At 32.0% G+C, this 26,924-nt stretch overlaps 4 protein-coding genes across 4 annotated transcripts; all 4 read left to right on the top strand.

Annotated features, from left to right (window-relative positions):
* Positions 1-321: 321 nt before the first annotated feature.
* On the top strand, positions 322-2,017 carry LOC113750133. Its single transcript, XM_027294076.1, has 5 exons — positions 322-639; positions 767-838; positions 972-1,057; positions 1,201-1,400; positions 1,654-2,017. Exons 1-5 carry the CDS (start codon positions 425-427, stop codon positions 1,759-1,761), a joined length of 681 nt encoding a protein of 226 aa, XP_027149877.1. The 5' UTR covers positions 322-424; the 3' UTR covers positions 1,762-2,017.
* A 3,778-nt stretch (positions 2,018-5,795) lies between these two features.
* Positions 5,796-7,490, top strand: LOC113749850. The gene is made up of 5 exons (XM_027293718.1): positions 5,796-6,091; positions 6,213-6,269; positions 6,456-6,538; positions 6,652-6,851; positions 7,222-7,490. The coding sequence occupies exons 1-5, from the start codon at positions 5,910-5,912 to the stop codon at positions 7,336-7,338; spliced, it is 639 nt and encodes a 212-aa protein (XP_027149519.1). The 5' UTR covers positions 5,796-5,909; the 3' UTR covers positions 7,339-7,490.
* A 3,585-nt stretch (positions 7,491-11,075) lies between these two features.
* LOC113749101 lies at positions 11,076-13,388 on the top strand. Its single transcript, XM_027292756.1, has 5 exons — positions 11,076-11,480; positions 11,596-11,691; positions 11,796-11,860; positions 11,972-12,174; positions 13,043-13,388. The coding sequence occupies exons 1-5, from the start codon at positions 11,284-11,286 to the stop codon at positions 13,127-13,129; spliced, it is 648 nt and encodes a 215-aa protein (XP_027148557.1). The 5' UTR covers positions 11,076-11,283; the 3' UTR covers positions 13,130-13,388.
* A 9,472-nt stretch (positions 13,389-22,860) lies between these two features.
* Positions 22,861-26,870, top strand: LOC113749792 (centriolin-like). The gene is made up of 6 exons (XM_027293643.1): positions 22,861-23,270; positions 23,378-23,650; positions 25,809-25,969; positions 26,091-26,196; positions 26,271-26,396; positions 26,537-26,870. The coding sequence occupies exons 1-6, from the start codon at positions 23,079-23,081 to the stop codon at positions 26,672-26,674; spliced, it is 996 nt and encodes a 331-aa protein (XP_027149444.1). The 5' UTR covers positions 22,861-23,078; the 3' UTR covers positions 26,675-26,870.
* The last annotated feature ends 54 nt before the right edge of the window (positions 26,871-26,924 follow it).

Raw genomic sequence — 26,924 nt, 5'->3', positions numbered from 1 at the left:
ATTAGCAAGTGAAGAACATGAAGTAAAAATCTCTTTGACAGGGAGAAGATAAATCCATAAGACAAATTTAAGTTGCAAATAGCCAAGGGAAGAATATTAAAAGTTACTATTCATGAAGCTGATGCGTGCAAACGTTTTCTATGGAAACACGTTTCCGTCTTTGTCTTAGAACAAGTCAAAAACGTCGATAGTAGAAACGATTATAAGACACGCTAAATGAATGGAAAATATTTAAGTACGTCGAACATACGGTTTCCCCAACTATTTTGACCAAATTTCCTTTGTTTCGTTTTAATATTCCTCCAACAAGAACGAGCTCATCTCCTTGACAAGTTAACACAAAAATTGCGATTCAAGAAATCCAATTCTTGCATACAAATAAGTTACTTACTACTCTAATTCTAACTGAATCCCTGGTTGAGAAATGAGTGGATCCTTCTTTTTGGGCAGTTTAACTTCGAGAGGGCTTATTACCAAGCCCTCCAGTTGTGATAAATATACTAGGCGTCGAGGCCTCTTTTTAAATCCTGGCTCCAATTTGGGTATCTTAGCACCCCAAAAAAATCCCATGTATTTTCTTGGTCACCAAAGCCTGATTCATCTCAGCCATGAAGTGCAAAGAAAGAATGAGAGGCAGAGGTACTTGGTCGGATTTTATTTTTGAGTACTTAGTCGGATTCAGATTTCGAAGGAGTCACGATCACCCGACCGTCGGCACAAATGTTTCAGTAGCAACCTCTCTAATTCTACACTCTTTGTATGTTAGGAATTTTGCAGTGTACAACAGTGTTCAGCCAGAAGTTCCTCCACCTTCTGGACCACCGTCTTCAGATCCTTTGTAAGTTCATTAAAATCCCACCTCTAGGAAGCCAGGGCATTAGGATAATCGTAATAGTTTTTGATGCACTTCTTCTTTTGTTCCATTTTATTCATTTCTGGTAATGGAAATTTATCTGCTGATGACCTAACAGGAAAGGCTGGATTATCGGAATCGTATTAACCGTGGTTATACCTTTCTTGGTGCAAAAATGCGGGAAAACATTTTTGAGACTTGAAAGTAAGACCTCGATCCAAAGTCGGCTTCCATTAAATTTTCTCTTAAGCCTTGTAATTTTCTTTTGCTTTTTTTTTTTTTTTTTGGATTTGTAACTTTTACTTACATTTCTATCTAAATCTTTTGAATTTTTTGGCACCTATTAGATAAAGTTGTTGCAGTTGTAGAGAAGGTGGAGGATGCAGTGGAAGGTGTCGAAAAGGTAGCGGAGAAAGTAGAAAAAGTAGCGGAAAATGTAGCCGATCATCTTCCAGAAGGAGAACTCAAAAATGCTGCAATCTTCGTTGAAAAGGTAGCAGATCGGGTTGATGATACAGCAGAAGTCGTTGAAAAAACCATCGACAAGGTTAACCTAATACACTTGATTGCTTAACTTTTTCCTATTGGTTTACAGCATCCAAACTCCCAAGTAGCTGGTCAATTCTATTCATTGTTTCTTTTTCTGTGCCTGACAAAGTCCTTATTCTAGTTTTAGTTGTAGGGAAAACTTGTTCTTGGTTTGGCGGCTATAGACAAAATTACTCCATTGCTCGTCTTAGTCGTAGAAATGCAAGTTTTTGCTGTCGAGGCTAAGAAGTAATGTTGAAATGTGACCGCAGGTTGAAGAAGTGGAAGAAGAGGCAGAATCAGCGGTTGAATCAGCACTTGAAAAAAAAGATGCAGTCCCTAATGAAGCAAAGGAGACTGCCAAAGAGCTAAAGAAGTGAAAGTTGTAGGCTTGAACACTTAATTAATTAACCGACAAATTACTTTTTCAGTTGGTTCACAAATGACATAAGTATAAAATTTGCTTGTAATTTTTGATGGATAGAATGGAGCTAGCTATTACTATATTAGAATTTGTATATTGTAGAGATTAGTTTTTAAAGCTTATTCAACTACGGTAGTTAAATTGTTTTGTGTAAACCAAGGTTTTAGAAGAGCATGGCAGATTAGAACACAACTGTTAAGTGCAAGAATGTTTGATCGACATTTCGATAATGCACAGCTGCCAAGAAAGCAGCATTTCTTATACTTTATTGAACGAAAAAAATGGAGAAAAGAAAAAATTGATCCTCCAAGTCAATTTTTCTAGGATTTAATAGAGGATTGCAGGTTCTAATCATTTACTTTAGTTAAAGAATTTGGGGGCAAGCACAACGAAATTGTTTCGTCTTAGTAATCTGATTTTTCGCGCAATAATTAGTGAACAATGGAATTTGAATAAAAATTATAGCACGATTCGATGAGTGGCAGTGGTTTGGTTTCCAATACGAGAAAGGTTCAATTTTTTTTTTATATATTTGAATCCGTTTTCCAATTATAGGAAGCAAAATTTTATCTTTTTTCATTGCAAAATTATATGTTGACAAGCACAACTAGTTTTAATGCTGTATTTTGTTGTGCCCTTCCCCACCCCCCCCCCCTCTCAAACCATTAAAGGTAGAGCTAAAAATTGAACCAAATTATTTCAGATCAAATCTGAAATAATTGTTCGCTATGTATTGATTAAAGCATAGAAAAGAAATTTTCTCAAAATTCTTGAGAAAGCTATTTAATTTCTAAAACAATTTTAACAAACCTATACTCTATTTGAATACCGAGCCAAAGGAGAACCTTGAATTCATTCTAAAAGGAACAAACTTCTCTACGAGAAAAAAAAAAGATAAAGAAAAAATTTTATAAGGAATAATCTGATGATTAGGTAGTGAAGGAAAAGCAAGTACTTCTTTTGATGATTATGTAGAATGGATTGATTCTTATCGAACCACTACTATTATATATATAGTGAATTAATCTTGTGGCCTAAAACAACTCTTTTCCAAAATGGGGTTAAATTCTAATCAACGGGTAACAGTTTATCAATTTAGTCACTATAAAATTTTGTCGTCGTTAAAGACTTTTGGCCATGAAATTAAAAATTTTTTGCTACCAAAGTTTGGATGGCTAAATGTCAATCTTCTAGTTGTGAGTAAGCAATATCCAAAAAAGTACCGCGAGAATAATTCAAAGGTAAATATTCCAAAAAAAAAGAAAAGGAGAAAAAAGAGAGAACGGTCACAGTTGATAATGGATGATGCTCATTCTGGGATTCATGGCTCTTCGGGACCAATCAGTGCATGACCGTGAGAAACGTGTCAGCGTTTATAATATTCTTTGGGAAAATACCGGTTTTCATCCCCAAACTTTGGGCACAAGACACATTTCGTCCCTCATCTTTTGGGCATGACACATTTGGTGTCTGAATTAACAATTTTTGATCAAATGTCATCCTCAAACGGCAATTTAACCAACATTTAACGGACCGTTAAGTAAATGTGGCTAACCGAAGCAAAATCAAGTGGAAAATGACGTTGTGTTCATTTCCTCTGCAAATTTCCAAGACTAAGCTCCTACTGCAAATTTCTCCGAGAGTAAACCCCCTCTTCCAATTATAAATATATAATTATAATTATATAATACATATAAATATTACTTATACTAATATTTTATATAATTATAATGTATATTAGATATTAAATTTAATCATTATATAACCTTATATTCATAATAATAAATATAATTATAATTATATAATTTATTGATATTATATACTCATATATATTATAAGGGATAATTTCATAAACCTCCCCTAAATTAGCTTATGGAAAAATGGGAAAATGGATAATTTATGGAGAAAAGCCATAAAGAGCTGGTGTTTTATTGGAGAACTGGTTTATTTTTATTTTATCTGATAAATAAATTTGTTTATGAAAAAATGGGTACTCTGTTCTTATAATAGAGGAAAGCCATAAAGAGCTGAAGTTTTATTGGAAAACGAGTTTATTTTTATTTTATTCGATAAATAAATTTATTTATGAAAAAATGGGTACTCTGTTCTTATAATGGAGGAAAGCCCTAAAGAGCTAGTCTTTTATGGGAAAGCGATACTTTACAGAAAGTGATCGCGATTTGGTTTATGAAATTATCCAAAAAAACAATTTAGAATGAATTTGTTTATTTAATTAAATAATTATTATATATATTTACATAATGCATTATATAATTATACTAATATATTTTATGAGTATAAAGTATATTATATATTAATTATAATTTTTAGTATATTTATCATAATAAATATAAATATAATTATATAATATATTATTACTATATACACATATATATTAAAATATATGCACATATAATATACATTTATAAATATATATAAATATATTATTAGGGTATATACCCTAATAACTATAATATATTTAGGGTAATAACTATAATAACTATAATAACTATACCCTAATAACTCTAATATATTTAGGGTAATAACTATAATATATTTTTATATATATATTTATAAATATATATTGTATGTGCATATATTTATAATATATATGTGTGTATAGTAATAATATATTATATAATTATATTTATATTTATTATTATAAATATTCTAATATATACTAAAAATTATAATTAATATATAATATACTTTATAATCATATAATATATTAGTATAATTAATATTTATATATATAATATAGTTATAATTATATATTTTATAATAATATTAGTATAATTATATAATGCATTATATAAATATATATATAATAATTATTTAATTAAATAAACAAATTCATTCTAATTTTTTTTTGGATAATTTCATAAACCAAATCGCGGTCACTTTCTATAAAGTATCACTTTTCCATAAAAGACTAGCTCTTTAGGGTTTTCCTCCATTATAAGAACAGAGTACCCATTTTTTCATAAATAAATTTATTTATCGAATAAAATAAAAATAAACTCGTTTTCGAATAAAACTTCAGCTCTTTATGGCTTTCCTCTATTATAAGAACAGAGTACCCATTTTTTCATAAACAAATTTATTTATCGAATAAAATAAAAATAAACCAGTTCTCCAATAAAACACCAGCTCTTTACGACTTTTCTCCATAAATTATCCATTTTCCCATTTTTCCATAAGCTAATTTAGGGGAGGTTTCTGAAATTATCCCTTATAATATATATGTGTATATAATATTAATAAATTAGATAATTATAATTATATTTATTATTATGAATATAAATTTATATAATGATTAGATTTAATATCTAATATACATTATAATTATATAAAATATTAGTATAAGTAATATTTATATGTATTATATAATTATAATTATATATTTATAATTGGAAGAGGGGGTTTACTCTCAGAGAAATTTGCAGTAGGAGCTTAGTCTTGGAAATTTGCAGAGGAAGTTGTTGAAGTGAAAGAAAAAGGGAAAGTGAAGACAACGTCATTTTTCACCTGATTTTGCTTCAAATAGCCACATTTACTTAACGGTCCGTTAAAGGTTGGCTAAATTGCCGTCTGAGGATGACATTTGGTCAAAAATTGTTAATTCAGACACCAAATGTGTCAAGCCCGAAAGATGAGGGACGAAATGTGTCTTGTGCCCAAAGTTTGGGGATGAAAACCGGTATTTTCCCATATTCTTTTGAAGGCCACCGTGTATTGACTGGCCCGTGCTTTCAATAATGTAACTTCTCAAGAAGAAAAACGTTTCAAACAAGAAACTCTTCTAGGTTCTTTTCCTTTAAATTTTACTCGTATGAAAAATACCAAAAAATTATTTTTAGGTTATTGGGAGGTACTTTCGTTCTCCGCCGACCGTTGGATAGTCAACGAAGCCATCCTTGTTTTGTTTTCCTTTTTAAGGTTGTTTGTTTTATAAATACACAACATCTATTGTAATAGCAACCAAACCACCAATCAAGGAATCCAAACTTGCATCAAGATTTTTGCATAGGTCTTCTTCAAGTCGACATATTTTACGGTTCAAATAATATACTACTGCAGAACCTGCTGAACAAAGGTTGAGAAATGAGTACATCCATCCTTTTGTGTAGTTCCACTCCAACTGGCCTTCGTAGGAGTGGAGGTTTCACACTGAATCGCCCTTTGGACTTGGCTATCTTAGCTCAGAAAAGGTCCCTCTTTTTTGCGGGTTGCCAGAGCTTGATTCATCCAAGCCATGGAGTGCAAATAATGAACAAGAGCAACAGGTATATATATATATATACTCATTGATTGTTTCCGTTTCGAAAAATCCATGATCATTGATCAACACGAACACAAAATGCAATTTTACTAACAACTATATACATTTCTTTTTGTTTTGATTAGGAAATTCGCAGTATTCAACAGTGTTCAACCTTCAGGACCCCCTTCTTCAGGTTCCTGGTAAGTTCATTAAAATGATAAAATCCAACCTCTAGTAGGAAACCTCCTGTTTGAAAAAACAATTTAATAGGAAACTTCCTGGGATCGATGTTCAAAGAACTAGATGCATTTTGAATTTTCTTCCGCTTTCTTGGTTGACTTACCGAATGCTGATGGTAGAATCATTTTTGCCTGATGAACTGGCAGGAATGGATGGATTCTGGGGGCAGTTTTAACATTCGTTTTGCCCTTCTTGACTAACAAATGGGGGCCATTGTTGAAAATCAAAAGTAAGGCTCTTCTTCTAAGTGGTTTATCTGTCTTCGAATTTCTTGTGTTACAAGTAACGGCTTGTACTTGGCTTCCTAAGCAATTAATCGCATTGAAATTTTGTCATCTACAGATGAATTTGAGACTGCAGTACAGACGGTGGAGAACGTAGTGGACGCTGTAGAAAAGGTGGCGGAGCAAGTGGAAAAGGTGGCGGAAGATATAGCCGAAGGCCTTCCAGCTGGAAAACTTAAAAATGCTGTTACCTTCATTGAAAATGTAGCTGATCAGATTGATGATACAGCAGAAGTGGTTGGTGATGCCATTGATAAGGTCAGCCTAATATACTTGATTAATTTACGTTTTAGTATTGTTTTAGTACGTTAATGATAAAATTAGGTTTGGTCAAATCTCATTAATTATCATCAAAGTTTGATCAGACTAATATAATTGAAATCTTAGTCTACTATTAAATTCAGTGCCATGCAACTTGTTCTTACGCTGGCGGATACAAAAATGACCCTACTTCTTGTTGTCTTAATCGTAAAATGCAAACATCTTTGGTTTACCTGCCCCGGAAGGAAAATGCCCCAGTCACGTAGGAATGCAAAAAGATGCTATTATAAAAATTAGACAATGTACTTACTGTGTCGTGTTTGCGATTGAGGTTAAATTAAAAACTAATGTTGAAAAGTGAATGCAGGTTCAAGAAGTTGAAGAACAGGTGGAATCAGCTGTTGAATCAGCCCTTGATGGAGAAAAAGAAGCCATCCCTGATGAAGCAAAGGAGCCTGCCAAAGAAGTGAAAGCTGAGACTTGAACACTTAGAAAGAAATGACACATGCACCAAATTAATTAATTAATTAGCCTGTAAATGTTGACGGAAATAATTCATGAATTACTATCAAAATTTGTTTATTGTTTGCAACAGGGGTTTTCGTCCTTGTTAACCCTATTGATTATGCACATTTTCAAATGTTAAGTACGTATAATATATATATATATATATATATATATATATATATATATATTCCCTAGTGTAATTGTACAAGATTTGCTAGAAAGGAGAACAATTGTTCATGAATAATTTTCTTCAATCAAAATCACTTGCTATACTTGCTGTTGTAACTTTTTAGTCTTGATAATTTTAAGACAATCAAAAAAAATTATAACTTATTCAAATAGAACTAGACACCTTTAACTAATCAGAAAAAAAAAAAATTGGTTAGTTGGTCCGTCAAACTTTCCATGTGGAGTTGTTCTGATGCCCAAACAATTCAACGCGTTCTCCCAATGGCCAATTTTGGTGCAATATTCTATGGAGACGGCTGCTCTGGAGTGGAAGTTGTTGTGAGGGATGAATGTGATAATTATTTTATTGCTGGTATTTCTCACAAAATTTTAAGTATCTTTGCTCCTGAAGTAATTGAAGCATATGCTTCAAAATTAGCAATCACTTTATCACTTGCAAGTTCCTAAGGTTGTTTTAGAGGGAGACTTTGAAAATCATCAATATGCTTAAAAATCTAAAAAAACCGATGATTCAGCCTATGGAATTCTGCTAGATGATCATATCTTTGTTATTTTACAGAATTTTGCCATTTGCGAAGCTAATTGGGTTTCTAGATGATATCAAGTTTCGCTTCTGGATGAGTCAATGCGTGTTGACTGCGCACACCCTCAGGCCAAAACAATGAAGGTGCTAATTGGGTTGAGATTGAAAAGCCTCAGGCTCAAGCAAACAAGCTTGGAATAAAAAAAGAAAACATTATGTAGAAAGGTCAAAAGTTAAAAGGTACATTGAAAAGTATCATTTTCTTGTTCTACGTTCTTATCTTTAGCTTTGGAGATTGATTGATTAAGAAACTGTGCTTTGACGATAAAATTAGACGACTTTCATTTCTCCACATGGGCAAACAAACACACAACGCATTCTGTTTCATTTTCTGTGCCACTCTCTATTTCACTTTTTATTATATTACTATCTCTCATTCATAAATATCATATTTTAGTTCTTTTTTATTTTCTTAAAATTCAATAACTATTAACTAAGTAATAAATAAATACAATAGTTTCAAAAAAGTAATATATAATAGAAAATTAAAAAATACAGGAGAAAATTCATAAAAAAATCTCATTTTTTATGCATTTTGATTTTTTGAGTTTGTTAAATTTTGTGTATTACTCAGTTAATAGTTATTGGATTTGAAGGAAATAAAAAAGAAATAAAACATGATGTTTATGAAGGAGAAATAGTAATATAATAAAAAAATAATATAGAAAATGAGAAAAAAGACCCGTTGCAAAACAAATAGACTTTGTCACGTTTCGGTGGCATACCGATCGAGCTAGCTGGATTCGTATCTTTCTTATGTATATCCAATTAGTCAAGACTCAAGAAGAAAGAAAGACGAATCTGCCATTTTATATTTCATATTTGGACCGTTACCATGTTTCAAGCAATCTCCCATCGCATTTATTAGTTTGATGTCGAAATAATAATGGAAACCCCATTTTGAATTAGTCCTAGATTTCTCCTCCTCTTACTTTTCTTTAGACATTATTGTCAAGAGACAACTGGACTTTTCTTTTCTTTCCTTTCCTTTTCCTCCATTTTCATGACAAACTCCGAATACGTATCGTTATGGACAATGACTAGTAGCCTTATTACTAGTCTAAAGTCCTTGGATCCATGACAATGCGATTTATTTTGCTCCTAATCATGGGGACAAATTAGCAATTGTAGGTTCAGAGTTACTATAACAAAATCCAAGAAGAATGACTCTTCACTTTGCAACCCGGACCGAGCTGGCGGAGGCTGGATTTAAAGCTTTGCAAGAGATTTGTGCCGCACGACAGATCTTAATCTTATGGCTGAATGTTGGGGACTCAGAGATGAATTTGAACGTGCACAATCCCTTTACATTAATCAGTTAATTGTTGAATTTGATTGTGAAAATTTGTGCTTCTGGAAAATACTAAACAAATGAGTCATGATCTTGCTCCTCTATGTTTTGATTCCAAGGCTTTACTTTCTAGATTCCAGCAACTCCAATTTAGACGTACTTATAGCTAGAACTGTTAAATGCAACGAGCAGCTCGAAAGCTCGATTGAGCTCGACTTGATAAGGGTGGAACTCGGCTCGTTAGTTGTGATAAATGAGTCGAGTTCGAACTCGAGATGTGCTCGTTTAATTAATGAGTCAAGTAAGCTCGACTCGTTTATTATCCGAGTAACTCGATTAGACTCGATAAGGAAGGGCATATATATCATTTCACAATTCAAAAGAATAAAAATTAAAAATTACAGATTTTTATTGTGGTTAATTTGCATGAGCTTGAGTTGGAGCTCATTGTGATAAATGAGTCAAGTTCGAACTCGAGATATGCTCGTTTAATTAACGAGTCGAGTAAGCTCGACTAGTTTATTATCCGAGTAGCTCGATTAGACTCGATAAGGAAGGACATATATGTCATTTCACAATTCAAAAGAATAAAAATTAAAAATTATAGGTTTTTATTGTGGTTAATTTGCATGAGCTTGAGTTCGAGCTAGTGCAAGCTCGGCTCGTTTATGAGTTGAGCTCAAGCTTGGCTCAAGTTAAGCTCGATTCGAGTTCGGCAGTCAAATATTCGGCTCAATTAACAACACTACTTATAGCGAGACAAATCGTTGTAAAAATGCACTTATAAAGATGTACTTTTAGATGTTAAATCTTTTAAAATATAAAATTAATTAGAAAAAGTGTGTAAATGTAAAAAAGATCAACAATTGTCAGTGTTTGTAGTACATAGTAAGGTGACTGAAATTTAGAAATATTAACGAGTACTTATTGAAAAATCATTAATATATAGACATTGTTTTATTACCGAAAGAAAATAAAAATAAAGAAGGAATCTTATAAGTAGATGCACAAAAAGCTATTGACCATCGGTACTAAAAGGCTATTGATTAATGAAATTTGCTTTTTATTTAAAAAAAAAAAAAGGAAAGAGGCAAGTGGACTTTTCTTTCTTTTTTTTCCCCATTTTCATGATATTTGATAAACATCAAATACGTATAGTAATTTCTTTCTTTCCTTTTCATGATAAACTCCGAATACGTATCATTGATTCATTATGGACAATGACTAGTAGCGTTATTACTAGTCTAAATTGCATGCGATTGATTTTGCTCCTAATTTTCAACGAACACCACATTGAGGATCAGACAACTAATTGGTCGGTCACATTAAGAAAGTTCGGTTACAAGTAATCTAAGTACTATTTTCCTAGAACTGGTTGTTGGACGTATTATTCCAAAACTTAAGACCCTCACTGTAAATTATAAATTCAATCCAAGTGAACTTGTTCAATTGACCACCAGCACGTCGTGTGATTTTGCAATTTTACTATCCTGAGATCTAATCAATTCGCCTCGTTGCAGGTCCACACCGCACCAGACCAGACCAACTACCCCGCCAGAGACCCTTTACAGAGACAATTTTAACCAGGCTCAGACTCACATTTTTCAGACCCTTTACAGAGACAATAAACAGGGACACACGTCGTAAGTCGAAATGTGTATTACAAAAAGTGGAGAAAGAATTCATTGAAGTGGAGCAAATCCTTCCCACAGCTGCAAAAGATAACTTAAAACCATTCCCCCGTTAGAAAAACTTTGCATATTATATTGCCTCTCTCTATCTCTCTCTTTCTCTCATAATTAAACAAGAAAGAAAACCTTAATTGCTAGTGAAGACCGAAGACCTTTGTTAATTCATCCATGGCATCATCGTCTGTTCTTTATACTAACTTTTTTACCGGTCTTCTTGACATCAAGTCATGCAAGAGATCTCGATCTTCCATCTTCCAGCACCCTTTATCAAAACATGAGGTTCCAAGATCACTACCCAAAAATGGAAGCTTGCAGTACCTCGGGACCAGCTTGGAGATCGCACCAATTAACAGAAGATCAAACAAGTAGAACTACTTGCTTTACCCTTTAAACTTCCAAATCTATAGGAATCTTTTTCTTTCCTTTAGCTCTGATTCCAGATCCATGTTGCTAACATTTGGAACTGTTTCGGCCACGCAGGGACTTTGCCGTCTACTGCACTCCCCCAGAAGCAGGCGGGATCTTTCCATTTTGGCCCCTTACAGAAAACTTTTGGCCCCCTACAGAACATTCTTGGTATGTGAAACTAAATTCTTGGTAAATTTGTTAGAGTATACTTTTGTTTGTATTATTAAAGTTTTGCAAACAACTAATTAAGATCAGAAATCTTTAATTTGCAGGACTTGGCTACTAGGCTTGGTGGCATTAGTACCCGTGGCTGCCCAAAGATTGTTAACGTTGACCAGTAAGGATCAGAGTGTTACCACGTAAAAAATAAATAAAAAGGATATAGAGTGAAAGATTGGGGGGGGCGGGCTTGATGGATTATGACTCTTAATGGTTTAATATTGCACAGAGGAAGTGGATACCGTGGCTGAGACGGTGGAGAAAATGGCAGAATCCGTGGAAAACGTGGCGGAGGACGTGGAGAAGATGGCGGAGGATTTTGCCGAGAAGCTCCCAGAAGGCAGTAAACTCAAGCAAGTTGTTGCTTTTGTTGAAAATGCTGCCAAAGAAACGGAAAAGGATGCTCAACTGGCTCAAGATTTCATGGACAAGGTTTGTCTTGATGCCATTCTTTTACTCCTCTGATTATGTTCAGAGTCCTGTATAGTTTACTTGCTAAATAACAGTACTCAATTGAGGGAATAGGTTATCTTCTATTTCCGTTCAAATTTTCAAAGCTATCTTTGTTATTGACTTTTTGGTTTACATCCCATTAACAAAAGGTGGGTACTCAATTTTAGGCCGAGGGAGTACCTATCTGTGGACGCAAATGTTTTGAATGAATTGTGGAAAGTACTTAATAATTTTTTTTTGATAAATCATCAATCATAATTTTATTGAAATCTGTACTAATGGCAAAACTTCCCTCATCAAACATACACAGATATAAAAGATCAGATCTGAAGAACGGATACTATAGATCTGAAGATCAGATAAAAATAAGTTGAATGGGTACTACAGATCTGAAGATCAGATAAAAATAAGTTGTGGAACTAGTGTAATTTCTCTTTGGAAATGATCAATGATGGAAATTCTTTTAACTACAAATGGGGATAAATTAGCTAAACTCTTTTGACTTTTGTCACAATTAGAAGATCTCCCAACTTATTTTTAAGACTTCATGTGTCTCAATATCTGTCTTCTAAAGTTACTTTTGGCTCTTTTACATGGTTACCGTTATTAATGCTTTAATAGCTTCTCCCTCAGACCTAATCATAATACCTTTTTTTTTTTTCTTATCTAAATTTCTAGTGAGATACTGATATGTAACTATTAGGACAGCTCTATTATCTTTAGTTCGATTTTCTGTAGCATTTGTTTTTTTTTTTTGTCCTTTTTCTTTATTATTATTATTTTTTTAATTTTGCTATAAACATTGAAGTTTGCATACAAATTTTTCTCAATGAAATCGATAACTCAGGTTGAGGAAGTGGATGAGCAAGTGGAATCTATGCTCACAAATGGATCAAAAGGCACTGTGAAAGCAGCAGCAAATGATCAAAAGTAGACAGATTCCTCAACTGCGCAGTGGGCCGGACATGCATGTTGTAACATTTTGTCTGTAAAGTCATTCACTACTTTGTCAGTAAAGTCTTCTTTTTTAGCTCATTAATAATAATAAGATCTAGTTATGTCACTCTATCCTTGAGATAATTCATGTTTGTTAGTCGATTTGTTAGTTCTTTTGGCACTAGAAATTCTTGTACCAAACCTGTTGTTTATATATACCATGTTCTTTAGGCCTTGTTTGGATTGCTTGTTTCCGTCGGAAAATATTGTCGTTTTTCGTGATCACATTTCCCTATCACGGTTTTCCCTCATATATATCAAATCGCTACAGTAATTTTTTCATGAAAAATGACGGAAAATGCAATCCAAACAACTAAGTGTTGCAAGGCATAACTAACCTGTTATTTATAAAGCATTGCTGCAAATTGACAAGCACTTGGAAAGTGGAATTCTTCACAAGCTTTGACAAGATATGAGAGTGGTCCAATTACTCCAATGCCAAGATTTAATATCAAAAAGTCGTCCTATAGATTTTTGTTTTTTTGTGTCATAGACTTTAGTGGAATTAATCTAGTGAGAAAAAGCTACTTATGTTGCAAATTAAAAACATAAAAGGAAAAGACACTGCAATAGGTTGGAGAGTCTTGACCATGCATATGCATAAACTTGACTGCCAATGTTCGATCGGTGGGCAGCACCTAGTTTAGGGCAAGTGTGAATTTACCTGGAGTAAAATATAAAACCAAACTTGTACATAATTATAATTAGTTGATACTTAAAGGTGTCAGTGACCCTAGACATGAATACATAAATAAAATGTTTGAGGTGCCGTGCACTTTTATACACACCATCTGCATCTCTCCGATCAATGCATGACACCATACTCCATTTCCTCCAATCCATGTTGATGAATTAGTTGTTAATTGATAGCAATTAATTAAGCCAACAAGCTTTTCTACCCATATGTATTTAAATTATAAAATGTTACCGTCAACCTTATCTTTTTTTTTTTTTGGCATAAAAAAGTTTGGCAGAGTTCAGACGGGTCACCACTACGATCGCTTACAGAAATTCTTACAGATCGCCTATCAATACAGCTATTACATCGGTAGTGGATTCGAATCACCAACTAAAACAGCCCTCACATTAGAACACTATTTTTTGTGAGAAAGTGATTCGTTTTTATAAACTAAACCGACTTATGTTGGAATTGCCATCAACTAACCCATGTAGTTCCTTGCGGTACAAATTAGTCAAACATGCAGGGGGCAAGAACATGGCCACAGATTTAGATCTCTTTCGCGGGATTCCCCGTTTGCAGCAAGAAGTGTTCTTTCCTCTTAATTGCGGAAATTTAGACAAGCCTTTTTAGTTTTTATCTCAATATTCAATAGTGTATTTTGATATATTGTTTGTGTCGATGGCAAAATCCCTTGTCACCTACAGTTCTTCCATTAGTCACGAGTACTTCAGGGCTCGTAACCTCTCCTATGCTGCACCTTTCTTACTTCTTCTGCCCACAGCAAATTAAGAACAAGGCTTCATCTTGCTGCTTCCGGAAAAACCAACTATTGTCGCCATATGATCAAAACAAATCTAAGAGGTTGGTATTAGCATGTGATTAATTTTGTGTGCATGCGCAGGTTTTAATTTCGCTGATGATCGTATGCTCGTTATTATTGAGTGCTGAAAGATGGTTTTGCAATTGTTTGTTTGATTGCCTTTATATTTGTTGCATCGAGGAACTCACTAGTTGTTTACAGCAATGTTCAGCCAGGGGTTCCTCTTCCTCCTCAACCACCTCCAAGTTCCTGGTATTTTGAAATTCACTTCTACTACTTGAGAGAATAAGGGAATGTGACATTGCTCACAATGAATTAATTTCTTGCTAATTTAAATGGTGGGATTGCATTTGAAAACATCTTAGCAGGAAAAGTAGGAACTCTGGCTATTGTCTTCACAGTAGTTCTACCCTTCTTCACCAATAAATGGGGCCGGGGCCATTGTTGAAACTTAAAAGTATGGGAGTAATTAATTGCTTTCCCTTGGTTTTGTAATTGATCAACACCACATTTTCCTTAGTTTTGCTATTAAGCCCCAGAATTTTGTTTCTAGTACTGCATTACATGTAGAGGTGTCAAAATGGGTGACTTGGGCGGGTTTGGGTTGGGTAAAATGGGTAATGGGTATAAGTGAGTCAACTCATTTATACCCATTTAATTAGATGGGTATAAATGGGTAAGTCAAAAAATGAATTGGGTAACCCAATTACCCATTTATAACCCATTTATTTTAACTTTTTGTAAACTCATTTAAATTCATTTTTACAAACTAAGTTATCAATTTATACCGCTCTTTGTACCCATCATTAGTTTTAAATATTTACTTATAATGCTCAATAAGCCTAATTACCAATTTTTTTCCATTTATACTCTATGTCGCAAAATTACATATTATTTAATAATTGAATAATAAGAATATAAAATTTTGAACTAAGTACTATAAAAGTTAATCTAAAAACTTAATCTAAAAATTTTGAACCCCTAACATTTTTTTCATATATAAATTGAAATTTTCATTTTAGAAAAATAAGAAAAGAGGCTAAAACTTATCATAAATTTGTAGTGTTAAAAAATGAGCAAGTTAACAAATTAAGAGAAAATAAAATAATAAGATAAAACCAACAAATAATAATAATAATGAAACAAAAGTAGTTAACATCATGACAAAATAAAAAATCTGAAAAAAATGGGTGGGGGAAGAGAAGAGACTTAGGGGAAGAGAATTCTAAATGAGTTAATTGGGTTTGATTGGTTACCCAATAATATCCATTTATTAAATGGGTATTATTGGATAACCCATTTATACCCATATACAAAAATTTAAGATACTTATACCCATCTATTCATGGCTAATTTCTAAGATTATATGTAAAAAAAAAAAAAAAAACTTCACACAAATGTACGCCTGACAGACTCTATTTCTGATTCTATACCTGCCGTGCTGAGTCGAATAAATTGTCAGAGCCCTCAACCCCTCTGCAATAAGTTCAGTGCACTAAGCGGCCCACCTTTTTTTGTTTAATAACCCTGTCCCCATCCATATTGACTGGACACGGCTGGGGACACCAAGTCCAAAAAAAAAAAGGCGCTGCTCAGCCTCGTAAGCATCACGTTCCAAGGTTTTTGCCTTCAAGTTTAAGTATTCTGCTATGCCCATGTTTTTCACTTGATTCTTCATCTTTTTGTTTCTTACCTTTTCCTTTTTGTCTTTTATCTTTTCCATTTTGTTTCTCAATTAGACCGTTCTTTTTAATTTGGATATTCCAAATTTTCATTTTTGTTCATTTTTTGCTTTTTTTTTCCCTGGGGTTTAATTTAGGGCACAACGTAAATCAAACAACAAATTTCAATCTACGATATAAACTTGAAAAAAAAGTTGAAACAGATATGAATCTGTTTACAAAGAGTAGAGAATTTGTGGATTCAGCTTGGGAAACTTGCGAGTAGACTTAAATTAAATCGGATCCCAAACAAATTTACTTAAACCCCAATTTATACCTGAAAAGTCAGAATTAATTCACCAAAATACAGATTAACATCATAAAGAAAGGCCAGGACTCAAAAAAGAAAAATTATATCCATTTTTTTGCAAATGTTGACGCCCTAGCATAATTATGTAAGAGTTAGGGGACAAATTATAAATATAAATTATGGACTTAGATGAAAATCAATGAGCATAAGAACACAATAAAGTTTTTACAAAATTAAAGAATGCCTAAAGTTTTAGGCATTCTTCATGGATTTTGCAGCATTTGCATTTTGGCCATTAGAATTAAAAATACCGGGTTGGGGGTACGTCGGACAAAGGCTGACAAAGCGCCTTTTTTTTTTTTGGACTTGGTGTCCCCAGCCGTGTCCAGTCAACACGGATGGGGACAGGGTTATTAAAAAAAAAAAGGTGGGCCGCTTAGTGCACTGAACTTGTTGCAGAGGGGCTGAGGGCTCTGACAATTTATTTTGCTGCCGGTATAGAATTAGAAACAGAGTCTGTCAGGCGTACATTTGTGCGAAGTTTTTTTTTTTTTACATATAATCTAAGAAATTAGCCTCTATTCATGGGTGGGTATGGGTAAATTTAATTAAGTGAGTTGGTTTGCCACCTATAATTACATGTACATGCTACTTTTTTAGTGATACTCCGTATGAGATTTGAGAAACTCATGAACTTATGTGCTTAATTGGAAGGAAGTTTCTCTTCCTTCTCTGTTGAACTTTTCAAATCAAGGTCTTTTTCATCTCTCCCATGGGAGAGAGACCAAATCTAGTTTTTTCCCATGGGAGGAAGTACATTTTATAGTTTTTAGTTTATCTTATTTGAATAAATTCTCCCATAAAATTTCCTAATAAGAGATTCTTTTCTCCTAAGATCTCCTAGTGAGAGTTTCTTCTCTCCTAAATTGTTCTAGCGAGAGTTTTATTCTCTTCTTAGATTTTTTCTTGTGAGAGTTTTTTAGGTTTTTATCTTTGTGAAATTTGAGACTTTTAAATTTATATTCTAGTTTCTCAGATCTGCAATTTCTCTATTATTGTCAGATCTAAATTTCTCTTTAAACTTGAATCAATTTTAATCAGATCTGATTATCAGCAGACGTGCACTGATGTATTGGGTTACAATGATTCATCCAGATGGGAGATATATAGGAGCATCAATGTCATTTTTATTTATATTATTTTTTTAGATCTATTATATCTGTTAATTTCAGATCTATATGTATCTATGTCATGTTTGTTTGCACTATTTTCTGCCATTTAATACAGATTTATTTAAATGGAATGATCTTTTCTGTCAAAAGAAAAAACTAATTAACATACAAAGTTGAAAGAGCTGTGGAGACGGGTAGAAAAGACAGCAGAAGCAGTGGAAAAAGTGGCAAACCAAATAATTGACCAACTTCCAGAAAGCCAAAAACTGAGAAATGTTGTGATTTCTATTGAAAAGGTGGGCGAAGCCGTGGATAAAGATGCTCATCTTGTTGGAAATTTCGTTGAAAGGGTTTGGCCTAAGACACTTGGTTAATTAAAGCATTTACAAATAATATACTATTCCACTAAAAATAATTGATGAAGCCAAGGAATCTGCAAAAGCCAAAGAAGCGAAAGCCCGGAAGAAGAAAACCAAACCTACAGATATTTAAATGCATAAACTATACAGGGACCTACAAATCTAAATTGTAAGTGAATGGTACATAATAGAAAGTCACATTTGTTAGTTGATAGTGTTAATTACTGCTTCTTGTCTTGTAATTTTCACGCTTATCCTGAAATTTACCGTGTTCATTTCTATTAATAGTAGGTAAGGTCAATGGAAATAGAAAATTTATTAAGCATTTAATTGCCGGCCTCTCAATTGAGATGTGACTTGCGAGTAGTTTTTTATGTATATTTAAGCTTGGAGTAGGAAAAAAGTTTCGAGACATCCGAAGAGGCTGGTTTTCAGTGCTGCAATTTACTATCATCTATAGAGGGCTAGGAACCAAGCTGCATTTCGCCAAACCTCTATGGCTGCTGTAGCTATTTTTGCATTCAATTCAACTCTCTCTGCTGTTCGAGATGTTGTAGCAGCAGGATTCAGTAAAGTTCCATTGTCCAAAGATAATTGGGAACTAATTATGGAACTTGGGCTGCCGTATAGTTGTTTTAACTGGCGGTCAATTATATAGTAGTTTAGTTGCTGACTCTTTGTATTTAGCGCTAGTTTGATAACTCTACTTAATGCTAAAAATTAATTCATTTAAAATTTTTTGAATTCAGTATGTTTGATAATAGAAATGTCTTACCACTTAATATATTAAGCACTTACAAATTTTTTAGTGAAAAATTTTCACTGAATTTTTGGAATTGGCTGCACACACTATAACTCTCGTACATATAACACATTCTCATATATGTTCTTGCAAAAAATACATATGTTCTCTTTCTGTTCACGTGCGTGCACGTATGCAAATATACACTCTCCTACGCAATATTCACATTTAAACACCACCTCTAAATTGTTTCATTATTTTCTATTTCTCTCAAACACACACATACATACTTTTCTTTCTCTCTAGATGCACAAATAAAGGAAATCTTTTTAAAGATAAAAAAATATTATTTCTACTATATTTCAATTCAGCAATATAATTCGATTACTTATCAAACAAATATAATTTAATCAATTCAATAAATTAATACTTTCAGCATTTATTTTTCATAATTCAAATTTCAAACTTCAGGGGGCACTTGGTTCAAGCTTAGGAATTGGAATTGTAATTGGAATCATACAAAAAAACTTAATAGTATGGGTTTTGGACAAAGGTATGATTACAAATGGGGGTGCTTGGTAAATATTTGTAAGGAATGGGTATCAAATTTAATAATCAATTTTTTACCTTTAATTTCTTTTTTCTTTTCATATCTTTTTTCTTCCTCGTTCGAATGCTTATCCCACATACCCATCCACCATATATATATTCATATATAAATATTAATTTTCTATTTAAAATATATTTATAAATATAAATATAAAAATATTTATTTATATAAATTTATAAATATATTTATTTCAATTTTGTTTTATAATATATATTAATATGTATATTTCAATTATGTATATTATATATATAAATTATAGTAATATTAATATGTATATTTCAATTATGTATATTATATATATTATATCAATTGAAATAAATAATATATATTTATATATAAATATTTTTGTTTAAAATATATTTATATATATTTATAAATTTATTTATATTTATATTTATATAAATATATTTATTTCAATTAATATTTATATTTTATTATATATAAATTATATTAATATTAATATGTATATTTCAATTAAGTATATTAATATTAATATGCATATTAGATATATTATATCAATTGAAATAAATAAATATATATATAAATAAATTTATATAAATATATATTTCAATTTTTTTATAATATGTATATTAATATATATTTATATTAATATTAATATATATTAATATACATATTTATAAATATAAATATAAATATATTTATTTATATAAATTTATAAATATATTTATTTCAATTTTGTTTTATAATATTTATTAATATATATTAATATGTATATTTCAATTATGTATATTATATATATAAATTATAGTAATATTAATATGTATATTTCAATTATGTATATTATATATATTATATCAATTGAAATAAATAATATATATATATATATTTGTTTAAAATATATTTATATATATTTATAAATTTATTTATATTTATATTTATATAAATATATAAATATATTTATTTCAATTAATATTTATATTTTATTATATATAAATTATATTAATATTAATATGTATATTTCAATTATGTATATTAATATTTAATATGTATATTAGATATATTATATCAATTGAAATAAATAAATATATATATATATAAATATACATATTTGTAAATAAATATTTATATATATATTTATAAATAATATATAAATATATAAATATATATTTCAATTTTTTTATAATATTTATATTAATATATGTATATTAAATATATATTAATATACATATAAATATATATTAATATACATATTATAAAATAAAATTGAAATAAAAAATATTATATATATATAAATAAATAAATATTAATATATAGAAACAGAGCCAGTATATATTTAAAAAAATCCCAAAAATAATTTTTTTTTAAAGATTTTGGAATCAAATGTGGGATTCATCAAAACCCTCCAATCTACTTGGGTATTGAGAGTGGCTGATTTTTCATGAATCATTCCAAGATTTCAAAACCTATACCCATTAGCCAAGCAACAATTTTGAGGTTCAATCCAATTCTTGATTCCTATACCCTCCAACCAAGCACCCCCTCAGTCTTATAAAACAAGCCCTTAGGGTTCGTGTAATTCATAGGATAACAAAAGATTGAATTAATCATCCTGTTTTTTTTGGTTGTATTTTACATACGGAATGACATTTCCCAACTAACCGAATTAATTCTCTATTCATGAGATAAAATAATCCAATGGAGGAGGCGGTAGGATGACTAAGAGATAGGATGATGAAATTTTAAACTAATTTATCCTTATAAATAATATAAATTTATACTTTCATAATTATATAACCTTACCCTCACATGATAATATAACATGAATGGACTAATTTGCCTCTACTAATTAATTTAAAATTTTTTTGACTAATTTACCCCTACTACTAACATAACAATATTTGGACTAATTTGTCCTACGAATGATATAAATTCATATTGAATATTATATAACCATACTCTTACATAATAATATGATAATAAATTGACTAATTTGTCCCTTCTAATTATATTAAAATTTTTTGACTATTTGCCCCTATTCATTATTTTAAAATTTTTGACAAATTTACCCCTATTATTAATTTAATGTTTTTGACTAATTTGCCCCTATTTACATCATAACAAAATGACTATATTGCCCCTGAACTAAATTACCCTTACTAGCTTTATTTTCTCAATTAAATTCTATATAAATACATAACCTTGTCAATTGGGTATTGCCAATGAGGGTTTCAATAAAGCCCAAACTCAGTCCAAAAAAAATATTCTATATTGGCTTGAACTTGGCTCGTTTAAGACTTTTAAATGGGTTGGATTTTGTTCAATTGAATCCTAACTTAACCAAAACTGATCCATTATTTTATTGAATTTCAATTTTAGATTAAAAAACTAGGTTAAAACTTATTTTTAAGGGACCGAATGGACTAAGTTTAAGTGAATGCAAATTTTTATATATCGAAATCCTTGATTTACTTCATAATTCTATAGTCTCAAATTACTTTATTTTAATAAAAGTTATAAATTATTAAATTATTTTATTAGAACAATCCTACTAATTAAGGGGTATTTTGGTCATTAAAATAGTAACCATATCTCATCCAATTTCCAACTAAACACAAGATAGGATTATTTCCCAATATATGCTATACAACCTAGAATCAACCAAACACTAGATGACTTGAATTATTAATCCAAGGATGATTCAACCCAGGATTAATAATCCGAAAATGAGTCATCCCATCTCATTCAATCCATGAACCAAACGAACCCTTAGTTTAGTGTGTTTCTAATGTTATTGGAAATTTGGAATGTGCATTTCTGTGTACACTCTTTCTTGGTTGATCCATGGAAAGTGAAAAGGTTGCTCAAAAAACAAAAAGAAAAGAAACTATTAATGCTTTAAAGTTATTACTCACATAATCAATTGCAATATTTTTGCACATGAAATTTTACCTTTTACTTAAATTATTAAATACAACATCGGATTCACTTCTTATTTCAGGACACTAAATAGACAAACCCAACGTAAAAAAGTATAACCTGTATTTTGTAGAGATTTACTGACAAAATTACAACACAAACTTTTAGTTCAAAATCTCATAACATTTATTGACATGCAAATACAATCAATTAATAGGTCACTTTAAAAAAAAAAAAACCACACACACGAGGAGCCTCTAGAAAGGGGAATAAACCAATTAAGGAAAGAAAAAGGATAAAAATTAAAAAGAAAAGAAAAGAAATAGTTTCGCTCCCTAAAAAAAAAAAACTCCTAGTCCACTGTGATGCGCCCACGTGCACTTCTCCACCATCTTCACCATCGAAATTAAAACAAAAGATCCCAATTCCCCAACGGCTCTCCCACAGTACCAAACCGTCTCCCTCCCTCCGATTCAAATTCTGCAAAACCTCCCAAGAACACCGCCACAGTTCTTCTTCACACCCAAAACCCTAGCTTTTATTCCCTAGGGTTTCTTTTCTTCTCCATATTATCTGATATTTCCCTGAAAAAGTTGATCCAACATCGTGTATTCGTTTTTGCTGGGGTTTCAATTCTTGTTAAAAAGTTCAAGAATGGATCTTTCTCAAGAAACCGAAGACTTCCTTCGAGAATCGGTGGAATATACCCTCGGCTTGCCGGTCTCGACTCAGACTCTGCAATTAAAGCTTCGCGCCGCGGAAGAAGCCCAATATCATCTTCGCAATCAGTATCTTCATCTCCAATCGAAACTCAGAGAAAAAGATGAAATCATCGAGCGAGCTAGGGTTTGTAATTTTTTTTAATTTTTGTTATTTCCCCTGATTAATTGGAAAATAATGCAAATTTCTGGGGCTTTTAGGGTTTTATTGATGTTTCTTGTGGAACTTTTTAGGCGGAGGCTACTCTGAATGCGCAGGCGTTGAAGAAATTTGTGGAGGAGAATCAGAAGTTGGCAATGGAATGTGCCAATTTGTTGGGGCAGTGTAAGAGGTGGGAGAGAGAGTGCTCGTTGTATGATCACGATCGCGAGGCATTGATGGATTTTGGAAATGAGGCGGATGAGAGAGCTAAAGAGGCTGAGGTTCGAGTTCATGAGTTGGAAGACGAGGTGAAGACGTTATCAGAGGAATTGCAATTTTACAAGTATCAGTATGATGAACAATCGGTAAAAGTTCGATCCTTTCCCTCCATTTTGTGTAACAGGATCCAATGGAGTAATTAATTTCAGTTGTAAAAGGTTTATCTGGTATTTGGATTCTTAAAGAAGACAAAAATGGGGTTGGCCCGAAACTTGAATGTCATCTATTGTTTTAATAAGGAACATGGAACTACGTTTTTATTTGTTCACGGCATGGGATTTTATCCTTCTTAGTTGTAAAATATTTTTATGACTTCATTGATTATTACCTATTCATCTGGTATGGTCACTGAATAATCTTGAATTGACATGATGAAATGCAAAATTGTTTTGTATATGTTTAGCTTGAAGATTCTGTTGTACTTCGTTTAATGGATGACAATAATTTATATATGTTTGCTGTAACTGACTGCCTGCTGGTTGATGAATAATATTGGCATGGTGAATAGTAGTTTTGATGTTTTGCATGGATTTATTTGGTTTTCCTTTCTATGGATATAAATACTTCAAACTAGTTTAGCTGAAATCCAACAGCGACTTTGAAAAGGAAACTGTTTTAAGTTGGGGTTTTTATTGCTGAATTTTGAACTTGATATTGATGCTGAATTTAATCATTCCCGAAATTTTTCAATAATTATGGAGTGATTTAAGGTGTCAATAATTATGGAGTGATTTAAGGTGTCAATCTTTATATGAAGCCTGAAAGAGTTTTTGAAACATATCAAGTATCGTGAGGTTTTTGCATTATCTAATAATTGATTATAATGATTCTCCGGAATAGAGGTCTACCTGCTGTAAAGGACTTTAAAAGAACACACCAACTGTTGAACCTTGATCCCCCTACGTATTAGTGGTTTTTAGATTTTTTTTTTAAGCATGCAGCTATATGATCACCTTTTGCAACAGGACTATGCTTTTAAATGAAAAGCATGCCTTGTGATTTCTCAGCTGGCTGATTAAATGAAAAGATCTTAGTCTTGCTGAACTGGTAAAAATTGGCCTTTGGTGTAGTGATAACTTTTGTTTCACGTACCCTTCTGGCTTAGCTTGTATGCTTTGATGATACCTTCTGACTATGCTTTTAAGTTGCCCTGTGATTTCTTGGCTGGCTGATTAAATGAAAAGATCTTAGTCTTGCTGAACGGGTAAAAAATTGGCCTTTGGTGTAGTGATGACTTTTGTTTCATGTACCCTTCTGGCTTAGCTTGTATGCTTTGATGATACCTTGGTTTTACTGAATTATCTTCTCAAAGGTTTTCTAGGTGTGTAATCTGTGCAGAATTTAGGAACCAGGCAGCTGATGCCAAAAATGTGGAAACAACGTGCAGTTTTATAATATCAAATAATACTAACTTAGTTCACATTGTGTGCTGTGGCTCAAAAAATTGCGCCTCTAATTATTTATAGATCTGATGTGTACTTTCTATTGTAAACATTCATTTTATGTGGCTCTTCATTTTGTATCATCAGCATCTTTATTTTTTTTAATTGGATAAAGGCTTTAATATCTTATTTGAGCATCTTGGCTGCCTTGATCTCTTTAGTTTAAAATTTCCCATCGAGTTACGTCTTTATCCAATATATGTAGCTTAATAAATGTATACCTGTCTAGTTGATAAAAATTACCGGTTCAAAGTTGTCTTTTGAATGAAATACCAGGATTAAGCAATCAGAGAGTAAATTGAAACAATCTCGACAATTTAGAGTATACTTAATGAAAATTAAGCTTCTATTGGACAACATCCTTGCAATGGTTGATGATTCTCTCAGAGCAGAAGGCTTACCTGTAGAGTATGATGATTTTTTTACTCAATGTAGCTTATGTGGCATAGATGTGTTTCTTTACTGTTTCTTTTAGAGTTAATTACTTCAAATGCTGGAGCTATCTTTTGCCCTTTATTCTGGGCAAAAGCTGGGGTGGTGTATCACATGTTTGATGAATCTGCACTTGATATCTGGTATTAATTTATTGGTTCACATTATGGTTAGAGTTAATGGAAGCTATCTAGATAATTATTGCTTATCAAAAGTAATTTTTGTGTGTTGCTGTGAATCTTACAAGTGGACGTGTGGCACAGATAAATCTGTCTTCTTTTATGTGGATAGTATTATGAGATGAAAATTTGTTAATGTAAGCATCTAAACTAAATAAAGCTCACATTGAGGCTCATTGTCATACCTGAAGGTTGGTACATCAGGAGAGGCCGCAGCGACAGAACAAATGTTACTTGAGTCACTATTGGCTTCTGCACTTGGAAAAGACAATGTCATGTCAACAGCGCGTTCATTTCTAGAAGCTAATCGTGGAGTTGATGTGTTTGAAAGGATGTTGAGCCTGTGGAATAGGTAAGATTGACAATCAAATCTATGATGGTATTGCTATATCATATACTTTACAATATTCCAATAAAATAATCTTGTTGCAGTTTTTTTCTGATTTGACTGATATTTCTTTTTCCATTGGTAGCTTGAGACCGTCAACACAGAAGGTGTTAGCTTTGGTGGCTGAGTTGACGAGTTTGGAGAAACACAAGGAACATTTAAGAGTCAACCTTGATAGGGCTGAGGAGGAGGTAAGCTTTCGTTTGAAAGGTGTGCCAAGTTCATGTCAGCGTGTTGTTTACGAAGCTCTGTTTTCTGACCTTAGGTGAAGGTGTTGTTTGAAGAAAACAACATCCTGGATGAGGAGAACAAAAAGTTAATGAGGCAACTCCACAGAGAACGAAATCTACATGGCTCTGGCGGAAAACATTCTGGCAGCGTTTCTTCAAAGGTTAGAGAAAATTAGTTGCATATTGTAGGCCAAAATTATAATTGGTGATAGATGCTCAAAACAAGTGCTTGCTGGCACCTCTATACTTGCTATAATGTGTAGTGTTGAAATGATTAATTGAATTTCTTCTTTCTATACAGGGTAACAAGAGAAAGTCCAGCCGCAAGATGTGCAGCCAAGTTGAGAAGAAAATTGATTTCGGTGATGCTGATTCACTAAGACAACCATTATCACCTTTGCAACAGTACTCGCCTGAAAGCAGGATGCACAAAAAGTAGCAAACATACTCTGTTTCTCGACAATGTTGTTGCAATTTTTTTTTTTTGCCTTTATTTAGTAAAATCTCTTTGTGATTCTATTGTATCAGAAATACCGTTCATCTTACTAAAATGTGTTTCAATGAACCTATTCATACTTGATAAATCACATGCTTGTAAAGTTATTTTTTTCTGTCCTAAACAAAATTTTTTTTAATCATTATGTTGCAGCCCAATGGAAATATTTTTCATTCTGTGGTTATGTTGATTG

The sequence above is a fragment of the Coffea eugenioides genome, chromosome 10 (assembly GCF_003713205.1).
Source record: "Coffea eugenioides isolate CCC68of chromosome 10, Ceug_1.0, whole genome shotgun sequence".
Classification (NCBI taxonomy): Eukaryota; Viridiplantae; Streptophyta; class Magnoliopsida; order Gentianales; family Rubiaceae; genus Coffea; species Coffea eugenioides.
The sequence above is the reverse complement of the archived record's forward strand: the minus strand, read 5'-3'. Positions and strand labels throughout refer to the sequence as shown.

Bases quoted from the DNA above. Each gene is read 5' to 3' on its own strand.
- LOC113750133 (XM_027294076.1), top strand. From the start codon at position 425: ATGAGTGGATCCTTCTTTTTGGGCAGTTTAACTTCGAGAGGGCTTATT. The intron at 839-971 runs GTAAGTTCATTA...ATGACCTAACAG, and splicing joins CCACCGTCTTCAGATCCTTT to GAAAGGCTGGATTATCGGAA. The intron at 1,058-1,200 runs GTAAGACCTCGA...GGCACCTATTAG, and splicing joins AACATTTTTGAGACTTGAAA to ATAAAGTTGTTGCAGTTGTA.
- LOC113749850 (XM_027293718.1), top strand. From the start codon at position 5,910: ATGAGTACATCCATCCTTTTGTGTAGTTCCACTCCAACTGGCCTTCGT. The intron at 6,092-6,212 runs GTATATATATAT...TGTTTTGATTAG, and splicing joins ATAATGAACAAGAGCAACAG to GAAATTCGCAGTATTCAACA. The intron at 6,270-6,455 runs GTAAGTTCATTA...ATGAACTGGCAG, and splicing joins CCCCCTTCTTCAGGTTCCTG to GAATGGATGGATTCTGGGGG.
- LOC113749101 (XM_027292756.1), top strand. From the start codon at position 11,284: ATGGCATCATCGTCTGTTCTTTATACTAACTTTTTTACCGGTCTTCTT. The intron at 11,481-11,595 runs GTAGAACTACTT...TCGGCCACGCAG, and splicing joins ATTAACAGAAGATCAAACAA to GGACTTTGCCGTCTACTGCA. The intron at 11,861-11,971 runs GTAAGGATCAGA...AATATTGCACAG, and splicing joins AAGATTGTTAACGTTGACCA to AGGAAGTGGATACCGTGGCT.
- LOC113749792 (XM_027293643.1), top strand. From the start codon at position 23,079: ATGGATCTTTCTCAAGAAACCGAAGACTTCCTTCGAGAATCGGTGGAA. The intron at 23,271-23,377 runs GTTTGTAATTTT...GGAACTTTTTAG, and splicing joins AAATCATCGAGCGAGCTAGG to GCGGAGGCTACTCTGAATGC. The intron at 23,651-25,808 runs GTAAAAGTTCGA...TCATACCTGAAG, and splicing joins ATCAGTATGATGAACAATCG to GTTGGTACATCAGGAGAGGC.